Genomic DNA, 22,923 nt, shown 5'->3' with positions numbered 1-22,923 from the left:
ACGGCGCAACAGCACTATGCTCACTAGACCATGTCCCCAAGTGTCATGTCTACAGGTTTTTGAACACCTCCAGGGATGGTCACTCCACCACCTCCTTGGGCAGCCTGTTCCAATGCCTGACCACTCTTACAGTAAAGAAATCTTTCTAATATCCAATCTAAACCTACCCTGGTGCTGCTTGAGGCCATTTACTCTTCTTGTCACTAGCTACTTGGAAGAAGAGACCAACATCCACCTCAGTACAACCTTTAAGACTGGCTAGTTTGAATATCTGTGCAGGTAACTATGAGAGTGATTCAGAGCAGACTACAGAACCCTGTGAAGAATGGGGTCAATAGAGTTCCCTGCTTCCCCAGGGACATACCTGATAACATTCCTAACAGGGATGGTATCTGTACCTGAGCTAGCTTGAAACAACAAAAAATATTATCTACAGCCACACACAGATGGAATCAACTAGGACAAGAGGAAATGGCCTCAAGTTGCACCAAAGGAGGTTTAGATTGGATATTAGATATTAGATTGGACATTAAAAATGTCTTTACTGAAAGAGTGGTCAGGCATTGGATCAGGCTGCTCAGGGAGGTGGTGGAGTCACTGTCCCTGGAGTTGTTAAAAAAAATGTGTAGACATGAGCACTCCAGGACATATTTTAGTGGGCATGGTGGTGTTGGATTGATGGTTGGGTAGATGATCTTAGAGGTCTTTTCCAACCTTACTGATTCTGTGATTCTATAACTGGATGGCAGCAGAGCAGAAGTAATCTGCCTAGTAGCAAGTTGCATGTGAAAACTTCTCAGTTTGAGATCCAAGAGCTTGAGATACAGTCGCCCTTCACTTGTATATCTGAATCTGGGGCTTTATGATGGTGGGCATTTACCCAACCCTAAAGCTGCACAAGTTGCAAAAGCCATCTAAGTGTAGTTAACTAAATGTAGTTAACAGGCAGGAAGTGCAGTTTCTTTTTAGACTTCTATTCACACACCTGAACAGGCAAAAAACAGGTGTTTAAGACCAGGCTGGATGAGGCTCTGGCCAGCCTGATCTAGTGTGGGGTGTCCCTGCCATGGGGTTGGAACTAGATGATCCTTGTGGTCCCTTCCAACCCTGAACGATACTATGATACTATGAAAATGCAGCCAACCTCTGTGGGTCATTCATTGCAAATCTAGAAGCAAGCATATTTATTATTTTTATCTCAGGTTCTGATATGCAGCATGAGGAAATGGATAAAATACAAGAAATTGGTTGAAATTTGACATTTTAACTACTTTCCTACCTTGAAGTTTTGAAACGCTTTCATAAGGTCACATCAGCAATGTTGCCATGAGTTTGAGGCATCCTTTTCAAATCCTGTGTTTCAGAATCTACTGTCTCCCCAACTGTGGTCAGCAAGGAATATTCCACACACCCCATGCAAGGTGATGTAGGATGCCCTCCTTCATATGAGTCCTACTGTCTCCATGGTGGAGTGTGCAATTATGTTTCTGATCTCCAAGACTATGCCTGCAAGTAAGTACAGAGATGTGTATTGTCTGTGCTGATGAATTGTACCCTTAGGGCTCAGCTGAGTGCAGGCAGCAAAGTGTTTGCCCATAAATTGTTTGTTCATCACTCATGATAGTAGTTATCATTACTCTGTTCTTTCCTGTAAGTGATCACTCCAAGTGCTCACTCCAAGTGCTCACTCCAGCTACACAATTGATAGTAGGATTGGATTTCTTCCCTAAGCACACAGATCTTTTCTTTAGACATGTAGATAACTTGTTAAATTAATTGGTGCTTGTGGCTTTATGAAAGAGATGCTCCTTGTCTCTCCTCTGCATATTGTGCTGGTTTGTACTGCTGGTCTTGCTGTTCATGTGCAGGATGGGATGGAAGAGGAAACCTATGTCTTGTCTTCCCTGATTAAGTCCAGGGATAAGTCTGGTATCAGCAGCTTCCCTAACAGTTTGAAGCATCTTGGTCCCTCCAGAATGGGTACAACATGATGGTCCTCTTAAAAACAGGGAGAGTAGAAATGAAACCTCAAAACCAAGGCCTTCTTCCTCCTATTGATATTTTTGTGAAACCTAATTCCTGGTTCCCTAAATGCAGTTACTGATAGCAAAGATAATCTCATGCCTCCAGAAGCTGAGCTTGGCCCTGATCAGTGTGATAGCCTAGTCCCTTGGGGTAATATTTTTTTCAAAACCATTAGTGCTGGGGTTTCATTGTGTGACTTGATTATATTTGTGTTATATATATCTGTGTTATATTCCTCTTCAAAATCATGAACATATTTATTGTGGGACAAGCCCAATGGCTGCCTCCTCCCCTGGGATCTCTGTTTGGAGGACCTGTTCTGTGCTGTTCTGTAGTAGGCAGATATCTCCCTGTGTCTCCTTAACTTGAGTGGCCCTGGTATGTGGCCTGACTCACCCCAGAGTGAGGAGAGCAAACTTTGTGCTGAAAGGTTTCTCTGACTCATCATTCCTCCTGATCTTCCTTGTACTCCACTGCAAGAACCTCTGCACAAGGCTATTCCTGCAAGGACTGTCAAGCACTAGATTTTCTTAGCATACAACACGAGGCATCTCCCCTGCCTACAGATCTCTGTACCTGCAGGAATATGAAAAGTACTTATCTGATGTACACACATGGAAAAGAAATGGATGCTTTGTGCCATGAATTTAGAATCATGGTCATATGTTTCCTTCTGCATGGAAAGTGTCCAGAGAAGGGCCACAACAAAGCCCTGCCATATGAGAGAAAGGCTGAGAGAACTGGGTTTGTTCAGCATTGAGAAGAGAAGGCTTAAGGGAGACCTTACTACCATATACCATAAAGTGTGGCTACCAAAAGGATGGAGACTCCCTTTTACAGGGAGTCACATGAAATAGTCAAGGGGTGATGGGGATAAGTTACTGTTTGGGAGATTCCGATTAGACTCCCCTTGAGACCAGTTAAACATCGGAATCAACTCCCAAAGGAAGTAGTGAATTCCCCTACACTGGTCACTTTAAAGACTCAGCTTGGTGGGTGCTGGGCCAGCTTGTTTCAACTATGCTATCAGCTAGAAAGGTTGGACCAGGTGATCCTTGGTGTCCCTTCCAACCTGGCATTCTGTGATTCTGTGAATTTTGTAAGTCCAGGAAAGCCCTTTGTCAAAGCCATTACAGGAGCTGGACTCATAGTCAGACCTGGTATTTGTAAAGAATTTGTAATGTCAATTTTAGAGGCATGTGAAGTTATAGTTTTCAACCTCACTGAGTTTCTTTTCTTGAAACTGAAGGGTCTATAAGTGGAGAACTTTCAAATTGGATCACATCTGTTTTCTTTTGTTACATGTTAGTGTGAAACGAGAATCCAAATGTACATATTCTTCAATTCTGGAGGTGGAAGCTGTTTAAAAATTGCTGCACAAACACTGTTTAGTTATGTTCTTGGGTGCCAGCATTTGTGAGTTCTCCCTTTGCTGGATTCTCACACCGCTGAATTTTTCACTAGATGGCAGCCTTCATTCGCGTAGCCTGTAATACGTTAAATCCCCACACCAAGCCGTGGAAAAATGTTATCCCCAAAAAATATCTTGCAAAATTCACATACCAGATAGGGTTTGTATTCAAATGACTAAAAATTCTTGCAGAAGAAAGTAGATCTTCTAGCCTGTCTGGATTTTCTTGTGATCTGACATCCAAAAATCAGCAGGTTTCTGCCTTCCAACACACACACCTTTCTAAATTGTGACAGAATCAGAGTGCTTATGCCTGAGTCAAGGAATGCTGATACAATGATTTCAGGATACTGAATTAAAGCTGCTTCAGGTCAAATCCTCATTTTTTTTTTCCCCCTCATTTGACTTGAGTAAAATTAGACCAAGAAGAATTGTGAGAAGGATTTGAGTGTGCATAGGTGAGAGATTGTTATGAATTGAGTAAACTTTTTTTTAACTTTCATTGATTCCTTTTCTTTTTGATTGTTTGTTGAATCTCACCTTAGATGGGAAAACTGGGCTGAGATACTTGTTGACCTATTTCTCACTTTCTAATAATTTTTATTTGATGATTTCGTGCACTGTAAAGATATTTCTGTGTTGGGTTTGAAGTGTTGCAAACAAATACAGAAACAAAATCTACCTGCAGAAGAGTTACAATGTAAAGATGTTTATAGTATCATAGTATCATAGTATCAGTCAGGGTTGGAAGGGACCACAAGGATCATCTAGTTTCAGCCCCCCTGCCATGGGCAGGGACACCCCACACTACATCAGGCTGGCCAGAGCCTCATCCAGCCTGGGCTTAAACACCTCCAAGGACGGGGCCTCGACCACCTCCCTGGACAACCCATTCCAGGGCTTCACCACTCTCATGGTGAAGAACTTCCTCCTCACATCTATCCTGAATCTCCCCACCTCCAGCTTCATTCCATTCCCCTTACTCCTATCACTACCTGAGATCCTGAGAAGTCCCTCCCCAGCCTTCCTGTAGCCCCCTTCAGATACTGGAAGGCCACAATGAGGTCACCTTAGAGCCTTCTCTTCTGCAGACTGAACAGCCCCAACTCCTTCAGTGTGTCCTTATAGGAGATGTGCTCCAGCCCTCTGATCATCTTCGTGGCCCTTCTCCGGACACATTCCAGCACCTCCACATCCCTCTTGTAATAGGGGCTCCAGAACTGGGCACAGTACTCCAGGTGGGGTCTCAGCAGGGCTGAGTAGAGGGGGAGGGTCACCTCCCTTGACCTGCTGGCCACACTTCTCCTGATGCAGCCCAGGATCTGATTGGCTTTGCGGGCTGCAAGTGCACATTGAGAGCTCATGTTGAGCTTTTTGAAACTAAACTTTTTGAAACTAGTTTCTAAAACTACCTACAGAAGAAGTTTGTATTAAAATTACATGTTTTTAAAACTACTTACAGAAGTTTGTATTAAAACTGAAATATGAAGGTGATTTTAAAGCTACCTACAGAAGAAGCTACCTCATTGCCCTCTACAACTACCTGAAGGGTGGTTGTAGCCAGGAAGGGGTTGGCCTCTTCTCCCAGGCAATCAGCACCAGAACAAGGGGACACAGTCTCAAGCTGCGCCAGGGGAGGTTTAGACTCGAGGTGAGGAGGAAGTTCTTCACCGAGCCAGTCATTCGTCATTGGAACAGGTTGCCTGGGGAGGTGGTTGAGTCATCGACCCTGGAGGTGTTCAAGGGGAGATTGGACGTGGCACTTGGTGCCATGGTGTAGTCATGGGGTCTGTGTTGATAGGTTGGACTCGATGATCCTCGAGGTCCTTTCCAACCTAAGTGATACTGTGATACTGTGAAGACGCTTGTATCAAAGCTAAAATATGAAGATACTTCTAACTCACCTGAGTTGTTTTCTCCTCTGAATACTTTCATTTATCTTTTATTTTAAAATAAGAATTCTAATTAAAATTTGATTCCCTTAACCAACTGGTCCTGAAAATACAAGTCCTCTATTACCTATTTCAAACAAAAGGAGGCTTGCTTCTGGAAACAGCTAAATGGAGAAATGCTAATCATACAGCCAGATTCAAGAGAAAATGATTTTTTCTAGTCTTTGCCCATGGGAATCTGGAAATTATAGGCTCTCTGTATAATTAAATAGGTGATTCAATAGCTTTACAGTTAAAAACAAACAAACAAACAAACAAACAAAACCCAAAACAAATCAAAACATTACAAAACCAACCCAACCCTTTTGATATTGGATCCTACAGGTTTTGACAGCTGTTTCTTTAAAGTCATTTTGCCTTCACCACTATGTAATTCAGCCAGGTATTTCCATAGAGGTTGCCAATGTTAAAGCAATAGGCAAGGTGAGTGAAGTGATGATCTGGGGCTTTTGCTGTGCTGCCAGGTCCAAGGTGTGCTTGCTTTCTTTCGGCAGCTGTGTGACAGGCTACGTCGGGGAGCGGTGCCAGTTCAGCGATCTGGAGTGGTGGGAGCAGCAGCATGCCGAGCGGGTGAAGATGAGGAATATCACCATCACAGTCTGTGTAGCAGTGCTGGTTCTCCTGCTGCTACTGGGGTTCCTGGCTGCCTACTGCCACAGGTAGTGCTTCCAAACATGTGCTGTGAATGTGTGGCACAGGGCTTGAGGTGTTCTGCCTTTTGCAGAGGGCTTGTGGAGAAGAGCTTGAGGTGTTCCTCAGCTGGTGAAAGTTGCCATATCATCCATGCTCCTTCTTTGCTCTTCAGTAACTGTATCTATGAATAATTCAGAAATTTCTGGCATATCTCTTTACCTGCAGTACTCACACTGGTGTTAGTGAGTGATGTGTGTCTGAGAGGAAGGAGAACAATCTTTAGGTTTGAACAGGAGCCATAATTTGTATTGATGAGAGATCAGCAGCACGCCTTTTACTTCTTCCTCAGTTTCCCTTAAGAGCTCTTTATGTCTGAAACTCTCTGGCAATGTTTGCCTCTTCACTGATAGCTATCCTATCACTTTGGTTTTGCTTCTCTTTCAGTGCAGTGACACCTGAAAATTTCCTTGCTGTTGAGAAAAGCAGTGTACTAGCCTTCTAATAACAAACTTCCAAGCTGGTGCCTCCAGCAATGGAAGTGAAAGCAGTTTTCCTGATGTCAGAAAGAGGGAAAATCAGGGATGTGAACCTGGGGCACATCTGTTGTACAGGTATTCCCTGGCATTTTCCATGGCTGTAATAAATTCTGCAGGGTTGGGGTTCTTTTTATTTATTGTTTTTTTTCCATGAGAAGAATCCCTACAGTCACTACTTAAGAACCCAGTCTGATGTGAAATTAAATGTCATTGATGTCTCTTGAAGATTCAGCATTTAATATTATAGACTCTTTTGGCCATGACCGTGGCAGATCACTGTTCTCAGAGGCTCTTATTCAAGTGCATGTTTATATTTAAAGATAAACAAATAAAAAGCCAGACAGCAGCAAAATCAGGAGGCTTCTGCTTCATGCTAACCTGCCTTCCTTCCATGTGCAGGAGTTCAGTTTGTGGTTTGGGTTAATTTTAAAATTAGACTCTCCTGGGCATAAAAATATTGAGCTACCAAGAAAGTTAACTGTGGAAACTGATATTTCCCAGTCTTATGTAATGGTTCCTAGTATATTTAGTCCATAGAAGTAGGGAAGCTGCCATGTTTCTTGACCTGGGGCACAGAAGTGGTTCTAGTGTGGGGTGTGGGGTGTCCCTGCTCATGGCATGGGGGTTGGAACTAGATGATCCTTGTGGTCCCTTCCAGCCCTGACTGATACTATGCTACTAAGTGGAATGATACATGGAAAATAGACAAATTGTGAGATACTTCTATTTCCATATGTTTATATGCCATATAACTATCAGGAAAAGTAGCCAGAATATGGCTTGGTTTAAGGTGTGAAGATGTTGAATCTCTTCTCTTCTTCTTTCTCACGTCATTTCTGTCCCATTTACCTTTCTCTCTTGCCAAATGCTTTTGATCACTGTAACTATTTACCTCAACAAGTTTCCAATCACATAACTTGACTCAATTCCTACTGCAGCAATTACTAGCATAACTAGATCAAAATTAAGACACTGACCTAAGATTTTTATTTAACTGGCATCTCGGTTGAAATTGCTATACCGCTTTTTCACATCATCTACTGTATTTGGAAAGGTACCAATTAAGTGTGTGATAGTCCTGTTCCCCTGTAAAGTCACAGAATCATTAAGGTTGGAAAAGGCTTCGAAGATCCTTGAGTCCAGCTGTCAACTGATGACCACCATGCCTACTGAACCATTCCCCAAGTGCCATACCTACATATATAAAAGACATTTTCCCACTTTGTTCACTACATATCTATCAAATTTCATTTCAAATAGATCAAGTAAAAGGACATAATAAGGTGAGACTTCTGGAATTAGAATAGTGTAAAGCTGATTTTGTTAGCTGGTGTCGAGGAGGAGAAAACTCATGCCTGTAAAGTCAGTAAAGATGTACTGATGTGGATCTCCAGCAGTGTAAATGAACTCTTTTCCTTATGACTGTGTTTTCTATGTTGGAATTTAATGCTGCCTTATAAATGATTGATATTTAACAGCAAAGATTATAATTTTTGAATTTTATGGAACTAGCCACTTAGAGGTGATTATTCATATCCATTTCCAGCTCCAGATTGTACTTCTGGCTCTTTACTCCCACCACCCCCCATGAGCTATTCTGTTGGCCGTGCTTTTTCCTGCCTTAGTGTAATGTCTTAGCTCTGAGCTTTTTTGGGCCTTTCAGGCCTTTTTTTAATAGAAATTAGTGAAATTGCTGTTTTTCCCTAAGTGATGCAGATGAATGTAGGAGTGGCTGTATTGGAACTACGCTCCTTAATGACTTCTTTTCCTGACAAGCCATTTAAGCCACTTTGCAATAATTGACAGCAACACACCCTTTCAAATCAATGAAAGGAAACAAGCTGTATGCCCCTTCTCTAATTATTAAAAACACATGAAAATGGTTGAAATGTCTCCAAAAATCATTTGAAAAAGGCCTGAAAATGATAAAAATATCTTCAGGAAGCATTAAGAATGTCTGAAAATAATCAAAACCGCTTCAAAAGTAATTTAAAAGTCCTGAAAAACCCCCCACTCTTTAAAAATAACTAAAAAAGGCCTGAAAAGAATCCAAATCACTTCAAAAATGATTAAAAATGCCTGGAAATAAGCAAAATCTCTTAAAAAATAATTTAAAATACCCCAAATAAGCAAAATGTCTTCACAGATCGTGCACAATGATGTGAAAAATGAAACAGAATCTGTTCCTCCCAAAGCAAGATGATTTGCTTCAGCTTTTGTTCTGTTGCAGAAGTCAGAGTGTGTATAAGAAGAATCTCTATGCAGAAGCGATAAGAGATGCCAGCAGTTGTGCTGACAACGAGAACGTGACACCTACCAGCTACAAGTCTCAGGTGACTGTATTAACGTGGAGTGGAAAGGGAAGCAGGAAGGATCAAAGAGTGTTAGGGATCCACTTGAGATTATCCATCAAATAATTCACATCTTAAATATATTAAATAGCTGCTAGAGTCATCAAGTGCTTTGCTGTGAACCCTAGTTCAGCTTACCTCATTGTTATCCCTCAAAGTTCACAGCTGCCTGGATGTATTGCAACCATTAACCAGTGTTATTGTTAGCTTTGAACACAACACTTGGGGAACTGTGTTCTAAATTAAGGAAATGGCAATGTGATGACATGGCATATCACAGGACTGTTTGCACAGGAAAGTGTGCCCTCTGTGAAAAAAGGCTTCTTGGAAGCCAAGTATTGTGTGCTGCGTGAGATGGTGAACTTCGGTTTGGGGGTCTTTGTATTAGAGGCTGCTGCCTTGTAAAGACAAATAGCTAGAATGTTAGTGGGTAGTTTGGGATGGAATATAAAATACCAGTTTTGCACTGCTGTAGGCAGAAATGCCACCGTGATCTGGGTGAACTGGCCTGTTTCTCTTCTTGGTTTTGAAGTGGCATCGGAGAATTTGTCCCCATAAGATCTGATTTAAGGACCTGATTCTCACTGGCAATAAAATATTACGCTGCTGAGGGAAACCTGAAGTTGGCAAATGTGACATAATTATTGCCTGTGGCTACTTCTGTGCCCAGTTTGAAACTCCTTTCTTACCCTGAGCACTTGCCCGCGCACACATGTCATTCAGCTCTGAATAAGCCACTGTCCAGGTAGCATCACATAGATAAACAGCATGCAGTCTTCAGAACAAGCACAGTTATGCCAGTGGAAAGAGTTTATACTCTTACAAGATCAGCAATATACTCCAGTGAAGCATACACTTTTTTACTGGGATACCTGCACAGGTTTTTCTAGTATAGCTACTACTTCAGGGCTTTAAAGCCTTCTCCACCCAACTAGAGTTGGAAAGGCACAAGAACCATGTGCATAGTAGTTGTGGTCACAAAAGAATTTGACTTCAAATGGCCTGAGGTTTGAATATTCTAAATTTTTGTGTCCAGAAAGAAATTAATTTTTCCTACTAAGAGTCTGCTGGAGAGATTGAGTGCCATGGAATATTTATAGTGCAAATCCAAAGATTTTTAATCAGCCCAAAGAAGGTCTTGCAAATACTTTAGACCGAGTGTCTGCAAGAATTTGTGAGTGATTTTGAAACACACTATCAAGCGTGCTTTGAGAGCACTGAGTTGACTTGACCCTGGTTACAGCACATTGTTCCTTAGCTGGGCAACTGCATACTCTTCTGGACCTTTCTGACCAGCACTTTGCTTCTCCAGCAAATGTACTGAGTTGTGGTGATGCCATCATTTGTTCACAGCAGACACAAAAAAAATATAGCTTGCAAAATATCTGAGGATAGGAAAATCAAAACCATTTGTTGGGGCAGAGAACAGTTTGTTGCCTGAGAGCAGTGCTCTAGAAGACCTGTGGCTTATCGGTCCTGTCCCCACCTGCTGTTGTCATAGTATCATAGTATCATTCAGGGTTGGAAGGGACCACAAGGATCATCTAGTTCCAAACCCCCTGCCATGGGCAGGGACACCCCACACTAGAGCAGCCTGGCCAGAGCCTCATCCAGCCTGGGCTTAAACACCCTAGGGACGGGGCCTCAACCACCTTCCTGGACAACTCATTTTAGGGCTTCACCACTCTCATGGTGAAGAACTTCCTCCTCACATCTAGCCTGAATCTCCCCACCTCCAGCTTCACTCCATTCCCCCTACTCCTATCACTACCTGAGATCCTGAGAAGTCCCTTCCCAGCCTTTCTGTAGGCCCCCTTCAGATACTGGAAGGCCACAATTAGGTCACCTCGGAGCCTTCTCTTCTGCAGACTGAACAGCCCCAACTCCTTCAGTCTGTCCTCATAGGAGCTGGGTGCTCCAGCCCTCTGATCATCCTTGTGGCTCTTCTCTGGACCCTTTCCAGCACGTCCATATCCCTCTTGTAATAGGGGCTCCAGAACTGGATGCAGTACTCCAAGTGGGGTCTCACCAGGGCTGAGTAGAGGGGGAGGATCAGCTCCCTTGACCTGCTAGCCACACTTCTCCTGATGCAGCCCAGGATCTGATTGGCTTTGCGGGCTGCAAGTGCACATTGAGAGCTCATGTTGAGCTTCTTGTCCACCAGCACCCCCAAGTCTCTCTCCTCAGGGCTGCTTTCCAGCCAGTCACTGCCCAGAATTGTCCCCACAATTAATGCTAGTAGGCAATTATATTTTTGCTGAGTATAGGAGGAATTAGACAGCTAAGCAATGGACTGAATAAACCAAACCAAATCCAACCTACTCATCTATTACATACTTTGTTAAATTCTACCATGCATTTTTGCGGTGGGTTACATCAAACACATTAATAATTTACTGCAGATGGTTTATTGCAGACTGATGCTTTGCTAATTGTTGCTGCTTACACAGTAATGGATTCCTGTGCTTTCATGCATGTGATTGTTTATTTATTGGGTTTTTTCTCTGCACTGATGTATCCACTGAGTGTTAAATACACTGGGCCATCAGGATTCCAAATAGCAGCAAGAAGTTAGCCATTTCTACTGTTCACTTAGAGTGGTTTATTGGGGAGCTTTATGTAAAAGAAAAAAGAAAAAAGATTATACTACACCAGGGATAGAAAACTCCACAACTGTTAAGGTACTAGAATGGGTTTTTGGGTACTGCTGATTTACACAGCATTAACAATCCTAAAGCAGGACTGCTTTAGGACTGGTTGAGGCCCCATCCCTGGAGGTGTTTAAGAGCAGGCTGGATGAGGCTCTGTCCAGCCTGATCTAGTGTGGGGTGTCCCTGCTCATGGCAGGGGGGTTGGAACTAGATGATCCTTGTGGTCCCTTCCAACCCTGAATGAAACTATGAAACTATGAATGAAACTATGACTTTGTATGGGAACTGGATATAACTCTAAAGAGCTCTTGAAATTCACTCCTGTTGTAGCCTACTGCTACTCCTTTTGTACTACTGCTCAGTTGTGAGGCTGGGGGGAGGGAGTGGAAAGGCTTTTTTGCTCTTTCTGAGTTAGTGCAGAGGAAAACAAGATAATACACAGTCACATGTATCAAATTCTGGGTATCATGACACTGAAACTATTCCTATAAACTCTCCAAGCGTTACTCACTTTCCCCTTCTATTCTGCCAGCTAAGGCTATATTTGTGAGAGTATATCTGGATATATTTTTCACATCCACATCAGCCAGGCTAGGCTTGTCCTAGGGATGTGTAAACTTTAGTAAACTTCTGCTCATGCCTGGATTTTGATGCTATTCTGAGGCTTTCCATCCAGCAAGTGTTCTGCTTTACACAGCCAAAGATAATTTGCAGAACTGTGTGTAGCTTTATCTCTTCCAGAGGTCTGTCATATGTAGGTTAGCAGCTGTAAACCTACAGATTTTATGTAAATGAACTTGTGCCTATATTGCTGCACCTGCTACATCTGTGATCTCTATCCACATAAATCCACCAGTTATCCCCCCAGACCGCTGAATCTGTCAGCCCTTCTGCTGGAACATCTTATTTACAGACGTTTTATTTTCTCCCCTGCCTCTGCCCTTTAAACATTCCCCCTTTACAGGATCTCGCTCTTTCCCTCTAAACCATCTCAGCACAGTGCTTCACCTTGTTTTTCTCTATCTCTGTTTTTGTAGTTTTCCCTCTGATTTTCAGAGCATGTTCCCTTGGAGGCTCCTGTCTGAGGTGTCGCTTTGACTGTCACTGTGGGACAATGAACTTGCACACCCGAAGCAGTGCTGTGAGCCAGAAAGGGAGACTTGCTTCTTTCCCTCTCCAGTTTCCTGATGCCTGGTTGTGTTTTGTTGTTTTGTTTTTTTTTTTTAAAATACTTCAAAAGTGGGCCTCAGTACTATGGAGAGGGTTAGTTTTCATGAATTTTTGTTCTTTCATCTGGAAAGGTTGATGTGCAAGGAAAGAGAATGGATAGTTCTTTACCAGACTGGGACCGCATGCTTTCCAGAGAAAGATTGGGGCTGTCATCAACTCAAATGTTTAATTATTTGCAGGGGAAGGGTCATCCCAGAAGCCAGGATGACCTTTTTCCCCCTGCTGTGGTTGGAGTGTGTAGCCCTTCCAGTCTGCCTCTTGGGTTTCAGAGAACCAGTTCATTTGATATTAATTTGGGTTTTGTGTGTTTTGTGCACCCCATATGTGTTTGCGGTTGTGAAGGAGTATAGCAGCTCTCCGGAGACTAACGTCATTGATCTGATTGAGTGCGAGACAGCAGATCCTCGTCCTGCCTGTCCCTCAGAATATGGTGAGTAGGATTTCCTTCCTTATTAGATCTCTCCTCAGCTTTGTAACAGCAGGACTAGTGGATTATAGAGGAGACAGAGAAGTCAGAATTACATATCTGGCCCTTTTCTGTGCACAGTAGAAGCCACGTTTGTGTTGCTGTGAGGAGACCACTCAGTCCTTCACTTTGCAGATTATTCATGAGGAATTACACTGTAACAGAGTTTTCACGCTCACAAGAAGCCAGATGCTTCTCACAAGAAGCCAGATGCTTCTTGTGATAGTATCATATCATATTTTTGCATTTCTATAGAGCTTTTCACAGCTTTGTTTCATCACAGATGAAGTTATACCCAGCATACCAATGGGGAATGTGTATCCATGCAACATTGTACTTTGACAGTCCTTATTCATTCAGGCAGGATAACTGAAATGGTGTGTGGAGTCCAGGTCTCTGCAGAAACCTTTTGCCCTACAGCAGCAACTGTGGTTCTGCTTTTTGTGTTAAACAAGATGTCTGATTGCTTGGGGAGTGTTTGGTGCTTAAACAGAGATGAGATGAATGAAGATGTATCTCCAGTCCCTGGATGAAAGAGCAGCAGGTAGCAAAGCAGCACACAAGAGGCTTTCAGAGCCCACTGGCTACTACCTGGACCACTCTGAGTTTTAGGAAATGCTGCCTTATAGATGGCAACTGAGCCTCCTAATTGGTCTGACCATTGAAAAGCTGAGCGTGAGCTAACAATGTGGGCTTGCAGCGCAGAAGGCCAGTCACATCCTGAGCTGCATCCAAAGGAACATGGACAGCAGGTGGAGGGAGGAGACTGTCCCCTTCTGCTCCACTCTGCTGAGACCCCACCTGGAGCACTGTGTCCAATTCTGTATCCCTCAGTGCCAGAATGATATCATATTGTTGGAATAGGTCCAGATGAGACCATAAAAACAATCAGAGGGTTGGATAGCCTCTTCTATTAGGACAGAATGAGACAGTTGGAGTTGTTCAGCTTGGAGAAGGCTCAGAGAGACCTTTTTTTGGCCTTTCAATATTTAAAGGGGCTGATAGGAAAGATGGGGACAGACTTTTCAGCAGGGCCTCTTGTGACAGGACAAAAGGTGATGATATTAAACTAAAAAAGGGAGATTTAGACTAGTTACAAGGAAGAATTTTTTCATGCTGAGGGTGATGAACACAGGCCCAGGTTTCCCAGAGAGGTGGTAGATGCCCCATTCTTTGAAACATTCCTGATCAGGTTGGACAGGGCTCTGAGAAACCTGATCTAGTTGCAGATTTCCCTGCTGACTGTCAGAGAGTCGGATTAGGTGACCTTGCAAGTGTCCCATCCAAACTAAAACATTCTATGAGCCTATGAGAACTGATGGAGAAAGACTGCTCTCTCTCTAACTATTTGCCATGTATACCTCCTAACTGCAGAAGTTACTGGAGAACCTGGTTTGCATCAGTCAGTTACAAATATGCAAAGACAAAGGTTTTGAGGATACTTGGATGGGCAGGCATCTTGCAGGAATTTCAAACTTGCCCATCCTGTCCTTAGACATGTTGGGCAGTCACTTTATTAATCAGTAGAAAATATGCCTCACATTTACTTGATTGGACTAATATTGTGAACATGTGTAGAACTGTATTGTCCAGAGAAGGATGCCTGATGTTTCCCATTAGGAGGCTCTGTTTTCATTTATAGCTTTATCAGGTCCAGCTATTGCAACACAAATTTCCCATGGCAGGTGCCTGATTTTTTTTAACTAGCTGGAAATTTGAGCAAACTGGTTCAACCATTTTAAGCAACAAGTCTGGTAAATAGTCTGATGTATTTTCTAACATGTTGAAGAAACTTCTTATACCACGCAGTGAATAACTCTAAGGTCTTCTGACTTTGGAGAAGGTGGTTTAATTTTGCTAGGCAGTTGATCTTCCTGTCACAGGGCTGATTTTTCCTGTTCTTGTGTATTAAACCCAGAAAGCCACAAAGCTTGCCTAGGACAAGAAATTTCTTAAAATCTGAAGAATGTGCTTGATTTTGCCTCTTCTCTTGACATGAGTTGGTTTCATAATTTTCTGCACCAAATTCACAGAATCACAGAACAATAGAGGTTGTAAGGGACCTCTGGAGACCATCTAGTCCAACCCCCATGCTAAGCCAGGTTCACCTAGGGCTGGCCATACAGTTTCATAGTTTCATTCAGGGTTGGAAGGGACCACAAGGATCATCTAGTTCCAACCCCCCTGCCATGGGCAGGGACACCCTACACTAGATCAGGCTGGCCAGAGCCTCATCCAGCCTGCTCTTAAACACCCCCAGGGACGGGGCCTCGACCACCTCCCTGGACAACCCATTCCAGGGTCTCACCACTCTCATGGTGAAGAACCTCCTCCTCACATCTAGCCTGAATCTCCCCACCTCTAGCTTCATTCCATTCCCCCTAGTCCTATCATGCATGCAGGCGGGGTTTGAAAGTCTCCAGAGAACAAGATTCCACAACCACTGTGGGCAGCCTGTTCCACTGCTCTGGCACCCTCAAATTCCTTCTATAGCTTTCCTTTCTCAAAGTTGCCATCAGTGTTCTTTTAGTTTAGGTGTTGTGAAGCTTCTGAGATGGCTTTCAGTATTGTGTATCTATTTTCTGCAGGGGGAGAACAGCATAAAACATATGACAGAGAAGCCAAGACTTCTTTGGTGGGGGAGAAGAAACAACAAGACTGTCAACAACAAGTTCCCCTTGGTGAGAAATTTTGTCAGCCCACAGGAGTGGTGAAGGGTAGTCCCCAGGCTCCCTGGAGTATCCACCATAAGCCTCTGCTGGAAAGGGAACCCTGTGAGCTTGTCCCAGCCAGCCTACTGATGCAGCCAGACTAGAAGCAGCCTGCACTGGAGTTGGAAAAGGAAGAAGGATGAAGTCAGTAGAGAATGGGAACTCATGAAACACTGAAGCAAGCCTAGAAGAAAAGCACAAATCAAAGTAGAAAACAGAACTCCTTGCCACTGCTTTCCTGTCATCTCTGCTGGGAAGAATTACTGTGAGCAATGTATTAGCAATGAGTACTCTCTAAGTATCACTTTAAGGTTCACTGCTGCTAACTTCATTAACTGCCTGCTAAAAGGACACTGAGGGGAAAAGAGATGAGTGGATGATGTGTCAGAGATAAGTACTTTCTAATGGAGTGGTCTTTACACACACAGAGTCCAAACTGCCTAGAAAATGGGTCACAAGGACAACTGCAGAGAAACTGCAGCGGAAAACCATGCAGGAAAATGAGTTTAAAATTCATCCTCTCATTAAAATCTTGTCTGTGGACACCGTAAGCCTCTCCCCAGCACTGCTGTCAGGCCAGTGTAACTTCCTAGACTTCACCAGAGATATCCTTGTACCTGCTTCTGTAAGTGAGCACCAGATGGCATCTTGCGTTTCTTGGGGCTGGTGGGCTAGAGGGTTGTGAGCATATGCTATTCATGATGGTCACATCTATGAAGTGAGACTTAACACTTGAAGGGGAAGGTCTTCCATTAAATTTTGCAGTCTACACTAGTTCTTCAGACCATCACAGGATTGTTTCTGGACTAAGGCAGTGGGTCTGCTTTCAGCCCTGTGAGGAAGCATGTGATGGAGATGTCCTTGCCTGGTCCATTCTCTAGGACTTAGTATGGAGAAAGAAGTCCAGACAGCTGCTGCTCCAAAAGAACAGGAGGAGTGGGACAAGCAAACAGAAAACCCACTTCAGTTTGGACTGACTTCGATGTACTGATTTGTGCTGCCTACTAAAATCCATGGGAATAATTGGACAAAACCCACTAATTTTTCTTGTAACTGGCTTTCTAACAGCTACAGTTCCCTTCCAGTCATTTACTAAGAACTAACTCTCAAAGCTCTGTGGTATATGGAATTGTAGCTTGTTTGTCATATCAAGTGATGGTCACCATTGATCTTGACTTCCTAAGGATGTTTTCAGAACATTCTGGAAGGTATCTGGACATAAGCTGGGTTACTAATAATGATTTCATTGTAGGGGATGATCTCTCAGTCCTCCTTTTATTTGAAGCCTACCATCAGACATCATCTTTAAACTGTTACAGTGCCCACCACTAGCTGGTTAATAGTGTCAAATGTTATTAATTTGTATGTTTCAATCCTACTTTTTGGGTTTTTGTTGAATCTTGACAGGAAGGTATGGGATGTTTTCATTTAGTTACCAGTTCTGTAGGCCAGTGATGGGAAAGTGTATTGAAAGGCTCTTACCTCTTGTTCAAAACATTTACACGCTTGACTAACTTAGTGGAATTGGTTGAGATTTATGTTGGTCTAAACACTAAGAGCATTGAGCCTAAGATGTCTGAATTGCAAACATTGTAATATTCTGTGGTGTAGAGAGTTGTCACTTGTTTGTCTTTTAAAGTGATTCTTGCTGGTGGTTTTGGATTGCTGAGTCTGTTTTCTAATCGTGCCGGTTCTGAATTCAGAATAACCTTGTAAAATAGCCATTTCCAGAGGTGAGTTGGGAGTAGGAACAATGGAGATGCACTCTCTTGTGTAAACAGCAACAAGGGTATTTCCATGTAAAAAAAATGTGGTTGAGGAGAGTTGGCATGCTCAGCTGTGCTCAGGAGAGGACAACCACTGGCTTGAACCACTAGGTTTGGTAGGTGTGATTTTAAGATCAGTGTAATTCCATTAACATTGTTGAAAGCATCTACGCTGGATTCCCTGTTCTTTCACAGTTCATTACTGGTCTTGTGTATTTTGATGGGAAGAGAGTCCACCCATGAAGTCCCTGATTCAATAAAGCATTTTATTTCCATGAGAGCTAGACAATAAAATGACTTTGGTGCTTGCATTTGATTATCTCTGGTGAAATGTGTTTGTGTGCCTAAGCCCAAAGTGTTGTGCTGAATGACAGTCAGCATGTGGTCAGAGGTTTCCCTGATCAAAGAAAATAAAGATTTGTAACTTTGAGTCTTGTCTAAACAAGGGTGTTTCAGGACTCCTTACAGATCAATTTTATATTCTACCCTCTGTTTTGTTTGCTTTGCTTTCCTTCAGCATAAGGATCTCCGTTTAAATTTTATAGTGCTCTTCACAGACTAAGACAGAAAAATCCAGCTGATGTGTTCTTGTAATTAGGGTGTTCCAAGATTTTAAATGTTTCCCAAACTCAGCTATAACTCAAAATAACCCTTAGTGTAAAAGCTTGAAATGATATTTCAACACAAATTACAATGTATTTGGGCTACTTGCATGTTTATAAAACAAAGCAAAATCCCTGGTGTCCCTCTCGTTTTACAAAGAGGGAATAATCATAGAATGATTTGGGTTGGAAGAAACCCAAAGTTCATCTAGTCCAATGCCTCCGCACTCAGCAGGGACATACTCCACTAGATCAGGTTGCCCAGAGCCATGTCAAGCCTGACCTTGAACACCTTCAGGCATGGAGCTTCATCTACATCCCTGGGCAGCCTATTCCAGTCTTCCACCACCCTCATGGTAAAGAACTTTTTCCTAGCATCCGGTCTAAATCTACTCTTCTCTAATGTTTTGAAACATTACCTCTCATCCTATCTCTATGGACATTTGTGAACAGTTCCTCTGCAGCTTTCTTGCAGGTCCCCTTCAGGTACTACAGAATGCAAAAATTCTAGTTTCAGGTAACCCATGCCATGTTTATTGACTGTTCCTTTAGTTTCATACAGCCACTTTGTAGTGGGTTGGTGCAGCATGTGCGTCTCTCAGAGAGTCTCTCTTGAATACTGTGTCTAGTTCTGGGCCCCTCAGTTTAGGAAAGATGTTGACTTGATGGAATGTGTCCAGAGAAGGGCAACAAAGGTGGTAAGGGGTTTGGAGCACAAGCCCTGTGAGGAGAGGCTGAGGGAGCTGTTCTCTACAACTACCTGAAGGGAGGTTGTAACCAGGTGGGGGCTGGTCTCTTCTCCCAGGCAACCAGCACCAGAACAAGAAGACACAGTCTCAAGCTGTGCCAGGGGAGGTCTAGACTGGACATTAGGAAGAAATTCTTCATAGAGAGAGTGATATAGACTGCCTGGGGAGGTGGTGGAGTTGCCATCATTGGGGGCGTTTAGGAGGAGACTTGATGGGGTGTTTGGTGCTATGGTTGAGTTGATTAGATGGTGTTGGATGATAGGTTGGATGCGATGATCTTGAAGGTCTCTTCCAACCTGGTCTGGTCTGGTCTATTCTATTCTATTCTATTCTATTCTATTCTATTCTATTCTATTCTATTCTATTCTATTCTATTCTATTCTATTCTATTCTATTCTATTCCAATTAGGATTATCTTCTGCAGCTCAGAGGTAGATCCCGGCCAGAATATTGGTAGCTTTATGATTTCAGTTAGTTTTAGGCTATGCTTATAAACCAGCAGAAGCCATATACTCCTCCTTGTGTACATTTAAATGAATGTTATGGCTGTTGCTATTTGTTGTCTCTAAATATTATTCATGGTTTCACATGTTTCATGTGTTCACATGTGTTCACATGGTTTCATATGTTTTTAAACTGGTTTCCAAGGTGTTATTCTTGGACTTTACATGCAGATCAACTGAAAGTAAATGGGTGAAACCTGAAAGTTCCTCAGGGTTTGCTTTGCTAAATATTTTTCCAATATGCAAACCAAACCAAACCAAAAAGCTAAAAAACTTTAAAAATTATCAGGATGTAGCTAACTTAGCATTGACCTCAAATCCTACTGGTGTAGTCTGAGGTTTAAAAACTAAATTAACATGTGCTCTATCAATCTGTAAAAGAGGAATTTATAAATGTAGGTGTAAAATGCTTGAGAAGACAAAAGGGAGAAGACTACTGGGCAAGGGAGAAAATGTGTTTGTTTAGTGAATCTGGACTTTATGGAAGATGACATTTCCATTCACTGAAGTCACAGTTTCATAGTAAAAAGGTGAGGAATGATTCATGGCCATTCACAATGGACATGAGCAATTCCTAGTCATAGGAATGCATGACACATCTCATTCTAAATCCCCTTTTCCAGTTGCTTGCAGCTTTGCAGAGGTTTATCTGGTTAGGCAAAAATTTTCTCTCCTGGTAGTCTCCTTCAGGATGAAAATATATAAAACCAAATAATATTATTAAAATTTCTAGGGAAAGAATGAAAAAAAAATCATTCAGAAGGAGATCAAAGGAAGCCTCTGCCTTGTTAACATATATTGTGGTTTTGTCTTATTGGGAGTCACTTTTATCTCATGGTATTTCAGAGTGATGCCTACACTGCTACGTTAGTCTTCAGGAAACACTTGGTGTTATTGCTCCTCTCCCTGATAGCTTGCCATCTTTATCTCTGTGCATGTGAAAAGGAAAGATGTTAGCAGCACTAGAAACCTCTTCCAGAGCCCCAGGAATGCACCCCAAACACAATCTTCAAGGTGATAGCCTAAGTTGACTCACATTTCTCTGATCTTTTATTGAGACTGCTGTTTAATGCCAGGTTTGATGTGGACCAGGAACAGCCAACTTTGTGAAGACAATTCATCATGGGATTAACTTTCAGGCACTCCTCAGGACTGAGGTGGACAAGATTCAGACCAGTAGAAAGGCTTAGTCCTTTCAAACCAGCCTTAGGAGCCCTCAATATCCCACAGTTTCAAGACTTTGGAACTTGTTTTTTGAGGCAAGTGCTGCAATTAGCATCTATAAAGATGCAGAAGCTTGTTTGTATTGAGAACCTGGCTACTATCATATCTTCCTCATCAAGCTAGGTGTTGCAGCCAGAATATCTTCTCCCTGCCTGCTAGCTCTTTGGAGGGGATGGTTCTTACTCTTTCATTCTATTAGGTGCAAGCAGGAGCTAAGCCAAAGCCTAGAAGGAATTTCTACAGTTCAAGACCTTGTATTCTGACAGCTGACTTTCTTTCCAGGTAAGAACTTAGCATATGTCTCCAGGAATAATTTTAAGAACATCTGAGTCCTAGACCTTTGTTTTTGCTTGCATCCACTGCTGCAGGACACTTACTTTGCCAAGTAGATCCATCCAGGATCTACAGTTCCCAGGTTGTCCATGTTACCCCTAATCTGGCCCCATCAATTGACCCTCACTATAGACTCGTTATGGCTTATGGGGCCCTATCTACCAGCTGGTTTTCAGTCCCTGTAGCAATATTGGTGGTACCTAAATGGCCTTTATCCAAACCAATTTGGAATGGTTTTAAAAGTATGTCAAAGACACCATATAAGGGAATTTCTCACTTTGATGTGAGCAGCTACTGGAAACAGAGCAGCTGGAGTCCTGGTCCATTAATAAGTCCTCTAGGCATTAATATAATGCAAACAATGAAAAGAATACTTAATAATGTATAATATAATTAGTTACTCATGCCTACATAAAGAAGAGGAAGGTTTAATAGCTTTGTAGTTTCATGACCCAGCAATTTTTGTGTAGCTCTGGGCTTTCTATTGATTAGAGACAGCAAGTTTTATGTGCTGTATCCAGGCTACAGAACAGTGTGCACATTTTAATGAACATGGTCTCTTTTAATATTGATTGCATTGGAGAGTGATGTAATGAATTCAGAGAATGCACAGCTGATATTTCATTAGCCAATGAGTTGTCATTAGCCATAATGTAAGAGTGGTGAAGGTGTGCTATATTTAAATTTATTCTTTTCACTTAATAAAGAATTAGAAGTGCTTAAGATTTCACAAGACATTACTTGCTGTTTGCACACAAAGTTTGGGCCCAGTTCTGTGCAGCCTTTGAGCACTGTGTGTGCCTGCACATAGAGAGTAAAGAAGAAACTTACATTTTGAAATGGCTCTTGGAAGGTGACCATTTGAAAAAAGAAATCAACAAACTAAGCACAGCCAAGTACTGAGCATCTCTCTGGAGGCCAAAGTCACCCACAGTGATGGGAGATTCAAGGATCTCTGCAGCATTTGTATGAAATAATAATAGAGCTCAAAGTTCTTTCTGCTGGCCTTAATGTTGCTCATTAAAGGTTTTAGCAAAGACCTGGATACAATCCCATTTGAGTGAGGTGTTTGGAATTAAAATACAGATAAAAGGGAAAAGGTTAATCCAGGTCAAGGGAACAGACCTAAACTGGCACTGCATAAGATTATAGTATCTTTCCTCATTTCTCCAATGGTCAACAGGAGTTAGCTTTAAGTAACACACTTCTCTGCAAAATCTCTTAAATGAGAGCCTGTCCATGGTATTAACTGTGAAGATTTTGGCTTTGTCAGTATCCTTAACCACTAAACACTGATTTTTCACCCCTGAGAGAGTTTTGTCTGCCTCAACGCGGAAATGTGGTAAACACAACCTCTGGGAGACAGGCATACAGAACTCCTTATTATATGATGTAATCATGACACTTCTTTCCTCTTTTCTCATCCTTAAGAATCTCTATCAGTTGTAGGAAGTACATGAAAACATTACTGACCCCATTTTCCTAACAGTGAGTCAGGCAGGACCCCAGAGCTGAATACTACCAAATGCTGAGGCAGGTGTATGTGAATATGTCCTGCTTTGTGGCTGGATGTAGTAGTGAATCAACCCTAAAGCCTTCAACCAGCCAGCGGTTCCCTACTCTTCAGAATCCCTTATAGCATTCCCTCAACATGCAAATTCAGAGCTTTGTGGCTGAGGATGCTGCTACATTAGAGAGTGACAGTGAGTAATCAGGAGCTCTTGTTTCTGTTCCTCACTCCTCTATGCATGGGGTGGTGTCAGGCAAACAACTCAGCAGG

The 22,923-nt window shown here is 42.5% G+C and overlaps 1 protein-coding gene across 2 annotated transcripts in view; it reads left to right on the top strand.

Moving 5' to 3' along the window:
- The window catches only part of EGF (epidermal growth factor), a 71,935-nt gene extending 53,886 nt beyond the window's left edge, over nt 1–18,049 (top strand). For both annotated transcript variants that reach the window (XM_068137444.1, XM_068137445.1), the window contains exons 21-25: nt 1,365–1,512; nt 5,883–6,047; nt 8,788–8,890; nt 13,132–13,219; nt 15,844–18,049. In XM_068137444.1, the coding sequence (XP_067993545.1) occupies nt 1,365–1,512; nt 5,883–6,047; nt 8,788–8,890; nt 13,132–13,219; nt 15,844–16,070 (731 nt within the window). In that variant the 3' untranslated portion in view covers nt 16,071–18,049. The remainder of the gene's footprint in view (nt 1–1,364; nt 1,513–5,882; nt 6,048–8,787; nt 8,891–13,131; nt 13,220–15,843) is intronic.
- The last annotated feature ends 4,874 nt before the right edge of the window (nt 18,050–22,923 follow it).

This window comes from Melanerpes formicivorus, unplaced genomic scaffold, assembly GCF_026170545.1.
Source record: "Melanerpes formicivorus ecotype bairdi unplaced genomic scaffold, bMelFor1.0.p_v2 SCAF_4, whole genome shotgun sequence".
Classification (NCBI taxonomy): Eukaryota; Metazoa; Chordata; class Aves; order Piciformes; family Picidae; genus Melanerpes; species Melanerpes formicivorus.
This window is presented reverse-complemented; position numbering and strand designations above follow the sequence as displayed.